The sequence below is a fragment of the Anolis sagrei genome, chromosome 11 (genome assembly GCF_037176765.1).
Source record: "Anolis sagrei isolate rAnoSag1 chromosome 11, rAnoSag1.mat, whole genome shotgun sequence".
Classification (NCBI taxonomy): Eukaryota; Metazoa; Chordata; class Lepidosauria; order Squamata; family Dactyloidae; genus Anolis; species Anolis sagrei.
In genome coordinates, this window is record NC_090031.1 from 3,724,779 (window position 1) to 3,744,232 (window position 19,454).

General features: G+C 47.4%; 1 protein-coding gene across 1 annotated transcript; it reads right to left on the reverse strand.

The window, feature by feature from the left end:
- Nucleotides 1-163: 163 nt before the first annotated feature.
- On the reverse strand, nucleotides 164-16,833 carry ASB6 (ankyrin repeat and SOCS box containing 6). Its single transcript, XM_060757507.2, has 7 exons — nucleotides 16,751-16,833; nucleotides 14,910-15,034; nucleotides 10,466-10,653; nucleotides 10,007-10,113; nucleotides 8,805-8,913; nucleotides 2,753-2,839; nucleotides 164-1,107 (listed from the first exon to the last, which is right to left on the reverse strand). Exons 2-7 carry the CDS (start codon nucleotides 15,020-15,022, stop codon nucleotides 422-424), a joined length of 1,290 nt encoding a protein of 429 aa, XP_060613490.2. The 5' UTR covers nucleotides 15,023-15,034; nucleotides 16,751-16,833; the 3' UTR covers nucleotides 164-421.
- Between the last annotated feature and the right edge of the window lie 2,621 nt (nucleotides 16,834-19,454).

Genomic DNA, 19,454 nt, shown 5'->3' on the forward strand with positions numbered 1-19,454 from the left:
CAAAGGTGATCAGCCCTCTGTTATTCCATCAGCAAAGTCCACCAGCAAAGACAGAATGTGGACTCTCTTGGGAAAGGTCTTGTATTGGGACTCCCTTCCTTTCTATTTGCATCATGAGGACTAGAATCTCTTACCATAATGTAAAAACAAGGAGAGGCACACGTTTTGAAAACGGGGCCGCCCAGCACCCCAATAAAAGGCTCAGTGTTTAATGGCTTCACTGGGTTCCAATGGGGCTTTGACTCCCCCAAGGAGTGTTACCTACAAACTTACGGTGAATAATGGCTGGTTTGGTTGCAAAGAAGTCTCCAGAAGGAGATCTTGACCGCATAAGTGAAGACGGGCTCAAAAGCGGGCTGGACCACATTGATAAAAGAGAGCTGGAGTTGGTTAAGGCTTCCCGGAAAGGACAAGTGGACGGTCACCCAGTCCCTCCGTGGTCGGCGTCTACGTCTTGGTCCAGGAGGAGGTACCGCTTCAGCCGGGCGGGCAGCGGAAGGACCTGGATCTTGATGTCCAGAGGCCAGGGCCGGAGGCGCCGCCGGATAGAGACCCGGCAGAGGTGCTTCAGCGGAGGCGGGGAGCGCTGCAGCTGCTGCAGGCGGCTCACGAGCACCCGAAGTCTCTCCCCACGGAAGCGCCCCCCACCAAAGTCGGCATCGAAGCTCTCCGGGAGCCGGACTGCTGGGGCACTGGCCACCATGAGTTCCAGGACGGCCTGGGCTTTGCGGAAGAGGTCGGAGGAGAAGCCCTCCTCATCGCCCTCATCCAGGTGGGCCTCAGCCAGCTGCTGGAAGAGCACCCCAAAGCCGGACCAGCAGGAGGGGCCGTGGAGGGAGCAGTGGGCAGCGGCGCCGGACTCCAGTAAGAAGCGCAGGAGGCGGAAGTGGTGCCGGAAGTCCCTGAGGCAGAAGAGCGTCAGGCAGGCGTCTGGTGGGCAGGCACTGGGGTCCGCCCCATGGCACGTCAGCAGCTGCGTTGCCCGGAAGCAGAAGCGGCACATGGCCTCCGCCTCCTGCGGGCTGCTTCCTGCCGCTTCCCCCAAGAGCAGCACCAGCGAGCTGAAGGCAGAGTCCCCCTCGCGCGTCCGGGCCCGGGTGTCCGCCCCTGCAGAGGAGGGGGACCAAGGGACAACAACAACAACCACTGTGAAACAAAGAGCTTCCATTCCTGGGCCCCATACTAAGACTACTTGAAACACCTCTATAATGGTAATAATAATAATAATAATAATAATTTAATAATAGCAACTGCAATCAGCATTTGTTGGGACATAGCAAGCAAAATAACAACACAAGCTGTGAAACTAAGAGCCTTCATTGGAGGGAACGGATATAACAACAACAAAACTTTATTTATATCCCGCTCTATCTCCCCGAGGGGACTCAGAGCGGTTTCCAAGTAACATCATCAACACATACAAAGTAAATAACATAAACCTAAAATTAACAAGACAATGTAAGCATAAAAATCACAATAGCACATATATATTTAAAATAATCCTGGCTCCTATGTGGCTGCGATTATTATTATTATTATTAGATACACAACAAGATGAATACACAGCAAGCAAGGTCACTATGCTGGCTTTTGAATTTGATCACACGTCAACACTTCTCAAGTGTCTAGGACTGTGAATAATGCATGCAGATCCGAGTTTGCATGCAGATCCGAGTTGGGCAGCCTTTTGCAGCTGACAGGTGGTAATTTTGTCAGCGCCAATTGTTTTTAAGTGCAGGCCAAGATCTTTAGTCACTGCACCCAGTGTGCTGATCCCCACTGGGACCACCTATACTGGCTTGTGCCAGAGTCTTTGCAGTTCAATCTATAAACCCTCGTATCATGTCAGCTTTTCCAGTTGCATTATTATTATTATTATTATTATTATTATTATTATTATTATGTTTCAGTGGTCTTTAAAAAAATAATACAGTAGTAAAAATAATACTGTACCCCATACCAGACCATACTAAAACACCTATACAATAATAATAATAGTAGTAGTAGTAGTAGTAGTAACAACAACACAGTAGACTCTCACTTAAAAAAGGACCTAACTTATAATGCACCCCATACTGGATCATAAAGATATATGGTTATATGGTGTAAAGTCTGAGTTTGGCTCATTTTTAATAGTGACTCTTAAGCAACCAGAAACAACATTAAACCAGCATCTATCCATCCTCAATGGCTGCCATGAGAGTCTATTACTATTGATATTACTACTACTACTACTACTACTACTACTATACTATTAATCTGGCGTCTACCAACCTCCATGGATTCACTTAAATATTATTAAATACAAATAACATAAAGTACATACATTATATAGTTATTATTATTATTTTACTGACACAAAATACAGTATGTCACAGCAAACGAGATATATACGCTGGATTTTATATCACAAAATCACAAGTCAAACACTTCCCAAGCGTCTAGAACTTTTGATGTGTTGTTGTTGTTATTATATATTATACATCCATAAATGGATGTTGTGTTTAGACTTGGTTCTGATAGATAGATAGATAGATAGGTATATAGACTGAGGTATAAAATATACAATTTAGCTATGTTTTAATGTGTAATATTATAGATGTTTCTGTGTTGTTCCCTGCCTTGAGCTGAAAGGAGAGGTGGGTAATATATAAAAATATTATTATTATTATGTCTATTGATGGATATAAGCAAATATTCCAAAAACCGGGGAAGTGTTTTGGAAAAGGGCGGCTCAAGACGTCAGGCTCACCTCCTTCCAGCAAAAGGCGGATGTTTTCTGTGTTGTGGATCTGGACGCCATCACTGTTGGCCAAGGCGTGGAGCAGAGCCGTCTTCCCTGGAGGAGTAACAATAATACAACGTTCATAGAGGAAGACAAAAAATACTGGAGGTCCTTGGGGGAAATTCACCTTCATGGCGGCCAGCAGCGGCAACGCTGAGCTGCGCTAACCGAAGACACAGAATCCAAGGGAATCTTAGGAATCCCCTCCCCCCCCCTGACCATCAGACCATCAGATTTGGGGGGAGTGAGACCGGCACCAGAAGCGAGGCGGAAAGAGCCCGAAAGAACAAGGCGCCGAGAAGATGAGGCCGTGAGGCGAAGGTAGGAAGCGGAGAAGGGAGCGCCGCCATTACAACAACGGCTGGCTCTCCCTAAGAAGAAACCTACCGCTGCGGCTGACCCTCTGGCTGGTGGTTTTACCTTGCCGAACGTTTGGGGCCGCCCGGTGCTGGTTCCCGCCGCCGCCGCCGCCATCGCCTGGGCCTGGCCGCTGCCGCCGGCTGGCGGGTTCGGCGTGGATCCCGTCGCGGCCGCTATCTCGCCTGTAGCCTGTAGCCGAGGCTGAGGCCTGTAGCCGAGGCCAAGGCTGTGGAGCGACGAGCCGCGGGAAGGACGGCGCGAGGGGAAGACGCCGCGAGGGATACGCCGCGGCTGCCCTTCCCCCCCCCCCCCTGGCGAAGGAAGAACACGCCGCGGGAGAGACGCCTTCCAGCCTTCTAGCCTGCAGCCGCCATCGGAGCTGCGGCGGCGGCGGCGGAGGAGCGAGCCGTGGGGCGTGAGAGGGACGCCGCGAGAGACACGCAGCGGCTGTCCTTCCCCCCTGCCACCGAGGCTGCGGCGGCTGTGGAGGAGCAAGCCGTGGGGCGTGAGAGGGGCGCCGCGAGAGACACGCAGCGGCTGTCCTTCCCCCCTGCCATCGAGGCTGCGGCGGCTGTGGAGGAGCAAGCCGTGGGGCGTGAGAGGGACGCCGCGAGAGACACGCAGCGGCTGTCCTTCCCCCCTGCGGTCGACAGGCTGCCTGCCTGGGCCCGCTGCTGCAACTGAGGAGAGGGAACGCGCCAAGAGGGAGACGCAGTGCGAAGGAGATCCAACGCTGCAGACCCCCTGCTAGCCGCGACTGTGACTGGCCTCCTAGGGAAGATACCTTCCGCTGCGGAGAGGGGGCCTCCTTCCATCAGGCCGCTGCGAAGTGGTGGCCTCCCTCCATCAGGCCGCTGCGGAGTGGTGGCCTCCTTCCATCAGGCCGCTGTGGAGTGGTGGCCTCCTTCCACCAGGCCGCTGCGGAGAGGTGGCCTCCTTCCATCAGGCCGCAGTTGGGTAGACTCTTGTGCTGACCGTCTTTGTGTGGACCTCCCTTGTGCTGACCTTTAAGCTTGTGTAGATCTTTAAGCTGTGCTGACCGCCTTGTGTGGACCTCTCGTGTGTTGACCTTTAAGCTTGTGTAGATCTTAAGCTGAATGTGATTAACCATCGGTGCTGCCCCATCCCCGAGTTATCAACTCCGGAAGCATATCCGCTAGTTACCAACCGTCTAAAGTCTCATCGGGGTCATAGCAATATTTAGTTAACTACCACCATTATCACCCATAAGGGGTAATCGTATAATATCAACTAGCACTTCCTGGTAGTCATTGGTGCCTTCTGTCATCATTGTAATAAGAACGATTTAGAGCACCTAGGCGTTCGCCACCTGCTGCTAGATTGCACCAGCACTTTCGCCCCTTCCCTGTCCCTCTGTGCCGCACTTTATATCGATAAGTAGAGCACTTTAGAACTAGCACCTTATTAATGTGCCTTGGAACTGTGTGTTGCTGCTAATTAATTTACGTTCACTCACGCTCACCGACGGACTGCTCCTGAAATATATGCACTTTAAGAACTGGTCTATTGAAGCAGTCGGAATATCGATTACCACCCGTATTGCTGCTACTCATGAGGTCCCCCGCCCCCCTTTGGGTACTGTTTATATTGCTCTGGTGTTGGGGAGGGGGCAGAAGAGGAGGTGGCCCGGAGCCTGTGATGGAGAGTGTGGTGGGGAGGGAGGGGGAGGGGGGTGAGGGGGGATGCTGGCAAGAACCAATAAACATAACAACAAGCGTAGGAGAAAGTACTCTTACAGCTCTTAATGGCGGCATGGAGGGGGGGAGGTGTTCCACTAGCCGAGGGGTCCCCATAGAGGTCGTGGTGGGAAGGAGGAGATGCGGGAGAAGGAGACCTCGAATTCGGCCTAATTCGGACCGCTTTTCCAAATTAACTATCCCCAATAGGTCTCCTAAGGTAATTTGGTGTAACCAGGTGAGCGGGCCCTCTGGCTTGAAGGTGGTGTTGTTGAACGCCAGGTCTGTCAACGGAAAAACAACTTGGATCCAGGACTTAATCCTGGAGGAGCGGGCAGATCTGGCGTGCATCACGGAGACCTGGTTGGATGAAGCGGGGGGCGTAAACCTCTCCCAGCTTTGTCCTCCAGGTTTCTCCGTGCAACACCAACCAAGAGCCGGAGGACGGGGAGGCGGTGTCGCAGTGGTCTATAGAGATTCCATCCATCTAACCAGGAGCCCCATCCCGCAGACCACAAATTTTGAATGCGTCCACCTGAGGGTGGGTGACCGGGACAGAATAGGGATTCTAGTGGTGTACCGTCCACCTCGCTGCACTACAGTCTCCCTACCTGAGCTAGCGGGGGTGGTCTCGAGCCTGGCGGTGGAGTCCCAGCGGCTTCTGGTGCTGGGGGACTTCAACATCCACGCCGAGGCAACCCTCACAGGTGCGGCTCAGGACTTCATGTCCGCCATGGCAACCATGGGGCTGTCCCAACAAATAACTGGCCCCACCCACTGTGCTGGACACACATTGGACTTGGTTTTCTGCCAGGGATGGGAGCAGGGTGGCGGTGTGGAGGAGTTGTCCATCTCTCCGTTGCCGTGGTCCGACCACTTCCTGATTAGATTTAGGCTCACTGCGCCCCCTAACCTCCGCAAGGGTGGAGGACCCATTAAGATGGTCCGCCCCAGGAGGCTAATGGATCCGGGTGGATTCCTGACGGCTCTTGGGGAGTTTCCCGCCACCGCGGTAGGTGATCATGTCGAGGCCTTGGTCGCTCTCTGGAATGGGGAGATGACCAGGGCTATTGACAAGATCGCTCCGGAACGTCCCCTCTCGAGTAACCGAGCTAAACCAGCCCCTTGGTTCACTGAGGAGCTGGCAGCGATGAAGCGAAAGAAGAGGGTTCTAGAGAGCGTGTGGCGCTCGGACCCAAGCGAGTCAAACCGAACACGGTTTGTGTCCTTTTTAAGGGCATATGCCGCGGCAATAAAAGCCGCAAAGAAAACTTTCTTTGCGGCCACTATTGCGTCTGCAAAAAACCGTCCGGCGGAGTTGTTTCGGGTTGTCAGAGGTCTTTTAACTCCCCCAACTTCAGGTGGGAGCCCTGACAACTCGGCAGCACGCTGTGAAGCATTTGCTCGGTTCTTCGCAGACAAAGTCGCTTTGATCCGCTCTGGGCTGGACGCCGCATTAGATGCAGTCTCTGTGGATGTGACACAAGCACCTGCTTGTCCGATTTTGTTGGATTCTTTTCAGTTTGTGAAACCCGAGGATGTGGACAAGATACTTGGAGGAATGAGACCCACCACGTCCATCCTAGACCCCTGCCCATCCTGGCTTCTGAAAGAGGCCAGAGGGGGATTGGCCGAGTGGGTAACGGTGGTGGTTAATGCCTCCCTTCGGGAAGGCAAGATTCCAGCGAGCCTAAAACAGGCTGTTGTAAAGCCGCTGTTGAAGAAACCATCACTCGACCCCACTAAATTGGACAACTTTCGGCCTGTTTCCAATCTTCCCTTCTTGGGCAAAGTCATGGAAAGCGTGGTGGCCTCACAACTCCAGGTATTCTTGAGAGACACGGATATTCTGGATCCGGCACAGTCTGGTTTCAGACCGGGACATGGTACCGAGACGGTCTTGGTCGCCTTAGTCGATGATCTGCGCCGGGAGCTAGACAGGGGGAGTGTGTCCCTGTTGGTGCTCCTGGACCTCTCAGCGGCCTTCGATACCGTCGACCACGGTATTCTTCTGGGGCGCCTTGCAGAGATGGGTCTTGGGGGCACTGCTTTGCAGTGGCTCCGATCATTTCTGGAGGGTCGTACTCAGAAGGTGTTGCTGGGGGACTCCTGTTCAGCGCCACAGCCGTTGATCTGTGGCGTTCCTCAGGGTTCCATCTTGTCCCCCTTGCTGTTTAACATCTACATGAAGCCGCTGGGTGAGATCATCCGGAGTTTCGGGGTGCGGTGTCACCTGTACGCAGATGATGTCCAGCTCTGTCACTCCTTCCCACCTGCTACTAAGGAGGCCGTCGAAGTCCTGAACCGGTGCCTGGCCGCTGTAATGGTCTGGATGAGGGCGAACAAACTGAAACTAAATCCAGACAAGACAGAGGTACTCCTGGTCAGTCGCAAGGCCGAACAGGGTATAGGGTTACAGCCTGTGCTGGACGGGGTCGCACTCCCCTTGAAGGCGCAGGTTCGCAGCTTGGGTGTGACCCTGGACTCATCACTGAGCCTGGAGCCTCAGGTTTCGGCGGTGACCAGGGGAGCATTTGCACAGCTTAGGCTCGTGCGCCAGCTGCGCCCGTATCTTGGGAAGTCTGACTTGGCCACGGTGGTACACGCTTTGGTCACATCCCGCCTCGACTACTGCAACGCTCTCTACGTGGGGCTGCCCTTGAAGACGGCCCGGAAGCTTCAGCTAGTCCAACGCGCGGCAGCCATGGTGTTAACGGGAGCAGGACGCAGAGAGCATACAACGCCCCTGCTGTCCCAGCTCCACTGGCTGCCGATTCGCTACCGGGCCCAATTTAAGGTGCTGGTGTTATCCTACAAAGCCCTAAACGGTTCCGGCCCAAAATACCTTGCAGACCGCATCTCGGCCTATGAGCCCTCGAGGGCCTTGAGATCATCCGGGGAGACCCTTCTCTCGGTCCCGCCTGCCTCACAGGCACGTCTGGCGGGGACGAGAGAGCGGGCCTTCTCGGTGGTGGCCCCCCGGCTGTGGAACACCCTCCCTGTTGAAGTTAGGCAGGCGCCCTCCTTGATGGCCTTTCGCAGGGGCCTGAAAACATGGCTCTTCGAGCAGGCCTTCAATTGAGAGTATCTTGAACGACTCTGGAATGGACTAGGATTATGAATTTTGGCTATGACCCCAGGACTTGACGAAGCGGATTTTTAGTATAAGTATATGTCATGTTGTATTGTCTGGTTCGTATTGTCTTGATTATTGTACACTGTCCTTTTTTGTTGCTGTTCACCGCCCCGAGTCGCCCTCGGGCTGAGAGGGGCGGTCAATAAATGCAAAAAATAAATAAATAAATAAATAAATAAATTTGGGGGAGTTGTAGTTCACCTACATCCAGAGAGTACTGTGAATCCAAACACCAATGGATCTTGACCAAATTTGGCACGCAGACCTGATATGCCCGAATTTGATTACTGGAAGGGTTTAGGGGGAACTGACCTTCCTTTCTGGAAGTTGTAGTTCACCCACAACCAAGAAAATGGTGATCCCCACCGATGATGGACCTGGTCCAAATTTGGCACACAGAACCCGCGCCCCTCCAATGACTAACTCAACCTACTGGAGGGGTTTTGTGGGGACTGACTCACCAAAATGGGAGTTGTAGTTCACACTACAGCCAGAGAGCCATCACTGAACCCCACCAATGATGCATCTAGAGCAAACTTGCCCAACATAACAAACTTCTAAGTACTGATGGAGTTTCAGGGGGTTAGCCTGCCATGATGGGAGTTGTAGTTCACCCACAACCTCATGGCATCTTGAACAATTAAGAAATTGACCTTTTCAAATAGCCCAGGCAACGCTGGATGCCCAAGCTGCTGCTGCTGCTGCTAATAATAATAATAATAATAATATTTTCATAGAGGAAAATATTGGCAAAACTATTTTGGAGTATTTCTGGCCTTACAATGAAATAGTAAGAGTAATAATAGTAATAGTATCACACTCGCACCGTGTTTGTCGGCGGCGTTGACGTCGGCTCCGAGTTCGAGGAGGCGCTGGAGGCAAGGCAGGCGCTCGGCCTCTTCGCTGGCCAGGTCCAAAGGGCTACTTTCATGGATCTGAAAGAGGAGAGGAAAAGAGTTGTCTCCTAACTGGCCCTATCATTAAAAACATGGGAAAAGTGTATTAAACTGCCCAAACTGTGTTTGTGGGAGGGACGTCCTGCTATAGCACATATTGCTCTAGTTTCCCAATTTATCTATTATTTATTAACAGTATTTATATTCCGCCCTTATCACCCCATAGGAGACTCAGGACGGATTACAATGTACATATACATGGCAAACATTCAATGCTATAGACACACAACATATATAGACAGACACTCAGAGGCTATTTAACATTCCAGCTTTTTTGATGAGGGTATTCTGACCACTAGGGGAGCTGTCGCTTCACCGTCCATTTGGGACACTGATGGAGCACTTCCTCATACTTTGAATGCTTGCTGGAGATTTTTATGGCATTGTAAATGAGTTAAATTAGCCTGTCAGTATACGCGGTAACTAAATTTCCTATTTGACAGATGTAACTGTCTTTCGGGCTGCAAAGGTCGACAGCAAGCTACACAAATTGGTCGGAAGCTCACTCCGACCCAGGGTGGCTTTGAACCCATGACTTTTTGGTCAGTAGTGATCTTAATGCAGCTGACTCCCAGCCAGCTGTGCCACAGTCCCGGTACTAATGAATATCTCAACCCATTCAACATAGTTTGTGGCACCAAAACAAAGTAAGTGCTGCACAATTAAACCAGGAACAGGACTTTCCCCCCAAATTGTGTTACACATAATTAGGAAACCTTTATGCAGGTGAACTACAACTCCCATCAGGCTGGAATTCAACCATGCCACCAGGATTCAAAGCTGGCCATGTTGAGTATAAATCATAAGACAGATCTGTTGTTCATGGGCATCACAGTGCTCGCTGGATGTGGGTGGACTACTCCCATCATCCAGGCTGACTACAACTCCCATCATCTCAAAGCCATCCCTCCAACTCCTCCATTGTTTTATGTTTGTCTTAGGGGTGTGTGTGCCAAGTTTGGTCCAGATCCGTCATTGGCTCTCTACTTTGGAAAAGGCATGCTTTGATGTGTACATCAAACCTGTTTTGACGTATTGATAGGGAGAGAGAGATTGGGAAGCCTGAACTGACCCGGTCCCTGCGGTTGAGGTCCGCCCCGTGCCGCACCAGCAGCGCCACCATGTCCGGCTGGTTGCGCAGCACTGCCACATGGAGCGCCGTGTAGTAGGTCACTGGGTCTGGAAGAGGAAGAAGAGGGAGCACATGGGCCACACGCATGCACACGCACACACGAGATATGGGAGGGCTGCCCCCACATTCCCCCTTTCTATCTTTTCCACCTTTTCTCCCTTCTTCCCCACCTTTTCATTCCTTCTTTCCCTTTCTATCTTTTCCATTTTGTTCTTCCTTCCTTCCTTTTCTATCTTTTCCATCCTTCTTTCCTTTTATATTTCTTTATAACTTGGGAAAGTGTCCTCTCTAGGAAGCTGCAAGTCATCCAATGTAAACAATGTGACAATGTTTATGAGGTTGACCATAGAGTGGTGCCGGGGGACCCAGAGATTCCTAGAGGGGCTGTAGTGTGCTTACCTTCGAAGGCAACGTCTGCGCCATTGTTGAGGAGTGTCTCAGCCGCGCGGAGGAGGCCCCGCTCCGCCACCTTGAGAAGTGCAAAGCTGACACCATCCAGGAAGTAGGATGGGCGGGACTTCCTGCACAAGAGGTCACCCAGACGACGGAGCTGGAGGTCGTCTTCCGCTTGGAAGCCCGGATTCGGCCTGGAGGGAAAAGGAAGTGGAAAAGAGGGAGAGGAAAATGTTGTTATATTAAATTTAATATTACATTGTATATTCAATCATATTAATGATTGAAAATATTGTATATACAATCATGTTATATTAAATTTAATATTATATTGTATATTCCAGGTTATATTCAATAATAGAGAATATATTATATGAATTGTGAGAGTATTGGCCATCTGCAAGGACGTTGTCCAGGGGTTACCTGGATGTTTTGATGTTTTACCATCCTTGTAGGAGGCTTCTATCATGTCCCTGCATGAGGAGCTGGAGCTGACAGAGGGAGCTCATCCATGCTCTCACAGGATTCAAACCTCCAACCTGTCAGTCTTCAGTCCTGTTGCCACAAAGGTTTAACCCATTGCGCTACCAGTGTCGTCGAGGGCATCGGAGGCCCCCGCTTTCAAGTTGGTCTGACTCTCTGTCAGTAGCTAGTTAGTAGCCAGCTGCATTAAATCACTACTGACCCAAGAGGTCATTAGTTCAAGGCGAGCCCAGGTCGGAGTGAGCTCCCGACCATTAATCGTCTAGCTTGCTGTTGACCTACACAGCCCAAAAGACAGTTGCATCTGTCTGTGATAAGGGCGGAATATAAACACTGTAAATAAATTTATTTATTTATTTATTTAGAGGATTTCTATACCGGCCTTCTCAACCTCAACGAGGGACTCAGGTCGGTTTACAAAACATATCAAATACAATCAGATAAAACAGATAAAACAACAAATACAACTCATTACATATTAAAATCGTATAACTCAGTACAATAAAATCATCATTACATCATCACAGTTTCCTATGCCAAATCGTCAATCCAGTCATGGTCATAATCATATTCATAGTCGCAGTTCATCATAATCCATCACAGGGAAGGTTCCAGGTTCAGTCTTTGAATGCCGCATCCCAGAGCCATGTTTTTAACGATTTCCTGAACGTCAGGAGGGAGGGGGCAGATCTAACCTCTAATGGGAGGGAGTTCCAAAGCCGGGGAGCCACCACCGAGAAGGCCCTGTCTCTCGTCCCCACCAACCGTGATTGTGAGGGTGGTGGGACCGAGAGCAGGGCCCCCCCGGAAGATCTTAGTAGCCTTGATGGCTCATAGGGGAGAATCCGTTCGGACAGGTAAACTGGGCCAGAGCCGTTTAGGGCTTTATAGGTCAACACCAGCACTTTGAATTGTGCCCGGAAGCTGATCGGCAGCCAGTGGAGCTGGCGTAACAGAGGGGTCGTGTGGTCTCTGTACCCTGCTCCTGTTAACAATCTGGCTGCCGCACGTTGGACTGATTGAAGCTTCCGGGCAGTCTTCAGAGGCAGCCCCACGTAGAGAGCGTTGCAGTAGTCTAAACGGGATGTAACCAGAGCGTGGACTACCGTGGCCAAGTCAGACTTCCCAAGGTACGGGCGCAGCTGGCGCACGAGTTTTAGTTGTGCAAAAGCTCCCCTGACCACCGCCGAGACCTGGGGTTCCAGGCTCAGCGATGAGTCCAGGGTCACTCCCAAGCTGCGAACCTGCGCCTTCAGGGGGAGTGTAACCCCGTCCAGCACAGGCTGTAACCCTATACCCTGTTCGGCCTTTCGACTGACCAGGAGTACCTCTGTCTTGTCTGGATTTAGTTTCAATCTGTTGTCCCTCATCCAGTCCGTTACAGCGGCCAAGCACCGGTTCAGGACTTCAACAGCCTCCTTAGTAGCAGGTGGAAAGGAGTGACAGAGTTGGACATCATCTGCGTACAGGTGACACCGTACCCCGAAACTCCGGATGATCTCTCCCAACGGCTTCATGTATATGTTGAATAACATAGGGGACAGTACAGACCCCTGCGGGACCCCACAGTACAATGGCCGCGGAGTCGAGCAGGTGTCCCCTAATGACACCATCTGGGAGCGCCCCTCGAGAAAGGACTGGAGCCACTGCAGAGCAGTACCCCCAAGGCCCATTCCCGCGAGACGACCCAGAAGGATACCGTGATCGACGGTATCGAAGGCCGAAGAGAGGTCCAGCAGAACCAACAGGGACACACTCCCCCTGTCCAGTTCCCTGCGCAGATCATCCACTAAGGCGACCAAGGCTGTCTCCGTACCATGCCCCGGCCTAAAACCAGACTGTGCAGGATCTAGATAATCCGTGTCTACCAGGAACTCCTGGAGTTGCGAGGCCACCACACGTTCCAGGACTTTGCCCAAATAGGGGAGATTGGATACTGGCCGATAGTTGACGAATTGAGTGGGGTCCAGTGATGGTTTTTTCAACAGCGGTTTTATAACAGCTTGTTTTAAGCTGGCTGGAATGATGCCTTCCCGAAGGGAGGCATTAACCACCACCTTTACCCACTCTGCCAACCCCCCTCTGGCTTCCTTTACCAGCCAGGATGGGCAGGGGTCTAGGATGCATGTGGTTGGCCTCGCTTCCCCAAGAATCCTGTCGACATCCTCGAGTTGAACAGATTGAAACGAATCCATCAAAATTGGACAAGCAGGTGCTCGTGTTACATCCTCAGAGACTGCCGTTAATATGGTGTCAAAGCCCGAACGGATCAAAGCGACTTTGTCCGTAAAGTACTGAGCAAAAGCTTCACAGCGTGCTGCCGAATCGTCAGGAGACCCACTCGAGGTGGGATTCAACAACCCTCTGACTACTCGAAACAGCTCTGCCGGACGGTTCTTTGCGGACGCAATATTGGCTGAATAGAAAGACTTTTGAGCAGCCTCTATTGCCACGCCATATGCCCTTAAATAAAGGCATAGGCGTGTTCGGTTTGACTCGTTAGGCTCTTTCCGCCACACGCTCTCTAGCCACCTCTTCATTCGCTTCCTTGCCGCCAGCTCCTCGGTGAACCAAGGGGATGGTTTAGCTCGGTTGCTTAGGAGGGGGCGCTCCGGAGCGATCGTGTCTATTGCCCTAGTCAGCTCACTATTCCAATGAGCGACCAGAGCATCGACAGAATCACCTACCAAGGTAGCGGGAAACTCCCCAAGAGCCGTCAGGAATCCATCTGGATCCATAAGCCTCCTGGGGCGGACCATCCTAGTGGGTCCACCACCCCTGCGAAGGTTAGGAGTTGCAGAAAGTCTAAACCTGATCAGGTGGTGGTCGGTCCATGGCAAAGGAGCGATGGACAGCTCCTCCACACCGCCACTATCTTCCCATCCCTGACAGAAAACCAGGTCAAGTGTGTGTCCAGCACAGTGGTTAGGGCCAGATACTCGTTGGGACAGCCCCATGTTTGCCATGGCGGCCATGAAGTCCTGAGCCGCTCCTGAAAGAGTGGTCTCTGCATGGACATTGAAGTCCCCCAGCACTATGAGCCGCTGGGACTCCAATGCCAGGCCTGAGACCAACCCTGCTAGCTCAGGTAAGGCATCTGCGGAGCAGCGGGGTGGTCGGTACACCAACAGAATCCCTATCCTGTCCCGGTCTCCTAGCCTCAGGTGGACACATTCGAACAAGGTTGACTGTAGGGCAGGGCACCTGACCAAGGAGATGGAATCTTTATAGACTACTGCAACTCCGCCTCCCCGCCCTCCTGATCTCGGCTGGTGCTGCACAGAGTAGCCTGGCGGGCAAAGCTGGGTGAGGTTGACCCCTCCCGCCTCGTCCAACCAGGTCTCTGTAATGCATGCCAGGTCTGCCTTTTCATCGTAGATTAAGTCCCGGATAGTTGACGTTTTTCCATTGACAGACCTGGCATTCAACAGCACCACCTTCAATCTAGGAGGGTCGTCTACCTTGGTACACAAGTTTACCTTGTCAGGAGAACATTTTGGAATTTTTTTTAGGGTTGTTTCGCGAATTAGCCGAATTGGTTTCTTGCTTCTCCCTTTCCCGTATCTCCCCCTTCCCACCATCACCGCTATGGGGGCCCCCCGACCCACAGAACTCCCCCCCTCCCTCCAGCCCTCTCCACTCATCATATTCTGAGGATCTAATATTGCACTGTTACATGTTACATCCAAGTTCAAACCTAATGATGTATCCTCCTTTTTTCCATTATTATAATTCATTTTTCCGGTTTCATGGTATACCCTCCAGTTCTTTCCAGAAACATTCCCAATGTTGACAACAATTATAAAGTGCAAGGTGAGACAAGCAACTATCAGCTTAAAATAGTAAATCAAGCGCAACATTAGAGTAACAACTACCGGAAAACTATCCCCTCGTTAAAGTGCTAATGAATCACAGTAATAAAGTGCTCCAGTATTACAATACTAGGATAAGGATAAATAAATCTTACCTCTTGGGGCCCTCCTGAGGCTCCGCCCCCTGCAGCCCCAAAGCGAGGAGGATCTCGTCCACCAGCGGCTGGTATTCGAAAACGATCCTCCGGAAGCCGTGCAGAAAGGGCATCGTCCGTCCGGCCTGAAAGCAAGCAACACTCCTTATCCCAAAAGCATGGTTCTTATGGGAGATTTGCATATGCATAATGAGATGCCTTTGCGGCCGGACCTGAGTCCCCACATGGTTCATGTCTTGCATTCATCATCGTTGATATGGAGTGTCCCTTCTCCAAAATGGTTGGAACCAGTATTTGGGATTTCTTTCCAATTTGGGGAGATCTGCACATGCATAACGATATATCTGAAACCCCAACACAAGAGTTCCTTTATAACGGAATATAATCTGCAACGATTATATGATTTATTATATTTATTTTTGATTTTATTATATTGATATTATAAGCTTCTATATTAAAAGGAACATGTAATATTTTATATATAATTATACTATTTAATATAATCTTGAATGCTTATATGAATTAATACAATTTATATCAAATATATATTTTATTCTATTTCATCGAATCAAATATCTGCTCTATTATTTAATATAATCTGGAACAATTATATGATTTAATATGAAATATCTTATTAAATTTAATATGATATAAGATTTAATAAAATAGCATATTTACATAATATCTATTATAATATAATCTGGTACAATTGTATGTTTTAATATAATACATTATTGTATTAAATTCAATATATATGATTTGACATAATCTGGAATGCTTATATGATGTAACATTAAGTTTGATATATATCATATTATATGTAATATAAAAATAACATGATTAAATATAATCTGGATGATATGCTTTAATACATTACATTAATATATTATAGATATTACACGTAACATAATAAAATAACACTGAATATAATATATATTCTATTATTTTATATAATCTGGAACTATTATGTGTTTTAATATAATATAATGTGTATTATATTAAATTTAATACAGTAAAATAAATAAAATAACATTTGATGTATTGTCGAAGGCTTTCATGGGTTGTTGTAGGTTTTTCCGGGCTATATGGCCATGTTCTAGAGGCATTTTCTCCTGACGTTTCGCCTGCATCTATGGCAAGCATCCTCAGAGGTAGTGAGTTCTGTTGGAGTTAGGAAAATGGGTTTATATATCTGTAGAATGACCAGGGTGGGACAAAGGACTCTTGTCTGCTGGAGCTAGATGTGAATGTCTCAACTGACCACCTTGATTAGCATTTAATTTATTTATTTACTTTATTTGTATACCGCTGTTCTCAGCCAGGCGACTCACAGCGGTTAACAACCAGAACAGCAAAAATTCAATGTTATCATAACACAGTATAAAAAACAGTTAACATCATAATGGCTTGGAAGTGCCTGGGGAGAATCTTTTGTTGAGAGTGATTAAACTAACACTTAATGTAATATATTCTATTTATTTGATTTACTTTGGTACTAATATTTAATATAATATAATGTATATTATATTAAATTTAATACCGTAAAATAAATAAAATAACATTTAATGTACTATATATTCTATTTATTGAATTTAATCTGGAACTATTATATGATTTAAAATAATATAATGTATATGATATTAAATGTAATACAGTAAAATAAATAACATTTAATGTACTATATATTATATTATTTTATTTAATCTGGGACATTATTACTCAATATAATATAATATTATAGATATTTGATCTATACTAATTTTATTATATTCAATACAACATAAAATAATATATATTATTTAATGCATAGATCAGGAGAGTCTCCCCCTGCACTCGCTCACCTTTCTCTCCTGCAAAACCTCTTCTTTTTCCGCGTCTCTCCTTTGCAAAGGCGGCTTCCCTTCCAGCCGAAAAGGAAGCGGAAGGAAGGAAGGAAGGAAGGAGGGCTTTTGGGTAGATTTGGAAACAAAACAAAAATGCAGTTTATCTCCTGGGCTTGGTTTCTCTGGCGCCACCTGCTGGCCGGGGGGAACTCGGCTGCTCTCCGCCAAAAGCCCTGCAGCGCCTCCCACGGCCACCGGAGGGCGGTGTTCCCTAACTAGAGGAAAGGAGCACGCCCCAGGCAGGCAGGGAGGGAGGGAGGGAGGGAGAGGTAGGTAGGTAGGTAGGTAGGCATGTGGGTGGATGGATGGATGGGGGGAGAGATAGATGGATCGATAGATGGATCGATGGATCAATAGAGAGAGAGAGAGAGAGAGAGAGAGAGAGATAAAGGGATAGACGGATGGATGGACGAATAAAGGTATAGATGGATGGATGGATGGATGGATGGATGGATGGATGGATGGATGGATGGATGGATGGATGGATGGATGGATGGATGGATGGATGGATGGATGGATGGATGGATGGATGGATGGATGGATGGATGGATGGATGGATGGATGGATGGATAGATAGATGATAGATAGATAGATAGATAGATAGAAGATAGGGGGATATATGGATGGATAGATAGAGGGATATATGGATAGATAGATAGATATCGATAGATCGATAGATAGATAGATAGATAGATAGATAGATAGATAGAGGGATATATGAATGGATGGATGGATGGATGGATAGACAGACAGATAGATAGATAGATAGAGGGATATATGGATGGATGGATGGATGGATGGATAGATGGATGGATGGATGGATGGATGGATAGATAGATAGATAGATAGATAGAGGGATAGAGGGATAGATAGATAGATAGATAGATAGATAGATAGATAGATAGATAGATAGATGATAGATAGATGATAGATAGATGATAGATAGATGATAGATAGATAGATAGATAGATAGATAGATAGATAGATAGATAGATAGATAGATAGAAGATAGGGGGATATATGAATAGATAGATAGAGGGATATATGGATAGATAGATAGATATCGATAGATAGATAGATAGATAGATAGATGATAGATAGATGATAGATAGATAGATAGATAGATAGAAGATAGGAGGATATATGGATAGATAGATAGAGGGATATATGGATAGATAGATAGATATCGATAGATAGATAGATAGATAGATAGATAGATGATAGATAGATGATAGATAGATGATAGATAGATAGATAGATAGATAGATAGAAGATAGGAGGATATATGGATAGATAGATAGAGGGATATATGGATAGATAGATAGATATCGATAGATCGATAGATAGATAGATAGATAGATAGATAGATAGATAGAGGGATATATGAATGAATGGATGGATGGATGGATGGATGGATAGACAGATAGATAGATTGATAGATAGATAGATAGATAGATAGATAGATAGATAGAAGATAGGGGGATATATGGATAGATAGATAGAGGGATATATGGATAGATAGATATCGATAGATCGATAGATAGATAGAGGGATATATGAATGAATGGATGGATGGATGGATGGATGGATGGATAGACAGACAGACAGACAGACAGACAGACAGATAGATAGATAGATAGAGGGATATATGGATGGATGGATGGATGGATGGATGGATGGATGGAGGGAGGGATGGATGGATGAATGGATGGCTCGAGGGATGGATGGATAGTTAAGAGAGAGGGTTAGATCAAGGGATGGATGGATTGATGGATGAACAGACAGATGGACAGAGAGGGAGGGATATATGGATGGATGGAGGAATAAAGGGGTAGATGGATGGATGGATAGACAGATAGATGGATAGAGGAATAAAGGGATGGATAGATGGAGGTATAAAGAAAGAGATGGATAGATAGAGGGATATATGGAGGGATGGGTGGATAGATAATTGGATAGATAGATAGAGAGGGGAGATATATGGATGGATGGATGGATGGATGGATGGATGGATGGATAGAGGAATAAAGGGATGGATGGAGGGATAAAAGGATAGATAGGCTAGATAAAATACATAGAGAGATAAAGGGATAGATAGAAATATTAGATAGATATTAAAAAATATAAATAAATAAATAAATAATGAAATTGAAATAAAATTAAAATAAAAACAATTTTAAAATATAATAAAAACAAAACAAAAATAAAAAAATATTATCTTGTCTCCTCTATGGATTTTTGGGATATATATTTCATAAAAATATTACTAATGTGTTAACAACACACACAGAGAGATATATACACACATATATATAATGTGATATATATATGTGTGTGTGTGTTATTAACATATATATACACACAAACACCCTGAATTAAAATACATTTGAATTACAGTGCATACTGAGGGCCCATTCTTTAAAGAAAATTACAAAATAACTTAGTAATATTAATCAAATATCCATATTTTAAAAATACATTTTTAATTACGGTTGATACCAAGGGCCCATTTACAAAATAATAATAATTTAGTAACACACACATATACATATATACGGTAGGCTGTTAGGAATTGTGGGAGTTGAAGTCCAAAACACCTGGAGGGAGGGCCCAAGTTGGTCCAGGCCTGGTGTGTATGTGTATGTGTTTGTGTATGTGTTTG

Coding starts and splice junctions, on each gene's coding strand:
- ASB6 (XM_060757507.2), bottom strand. CDS start 15,022: ATGCCCTTTCTGCACGGCTTCCGGAGGATCGTTTTCGAATACCAGCCG. Junction 8,914..10,006: donor ACCTCAACCGCAGGGACCGG/GTCAGTTCAGGC, acceptor CTCCTCTTTCAG/ATCCATGAAAGTAGCCCTTT. Junction 2,840..8,804: donor CAACGCCGCCGACAAACACG/GTGCGAGTGTGA, acceptor TTACTCCTCCAG/GGAAGACGGCTCTGCTCCAC.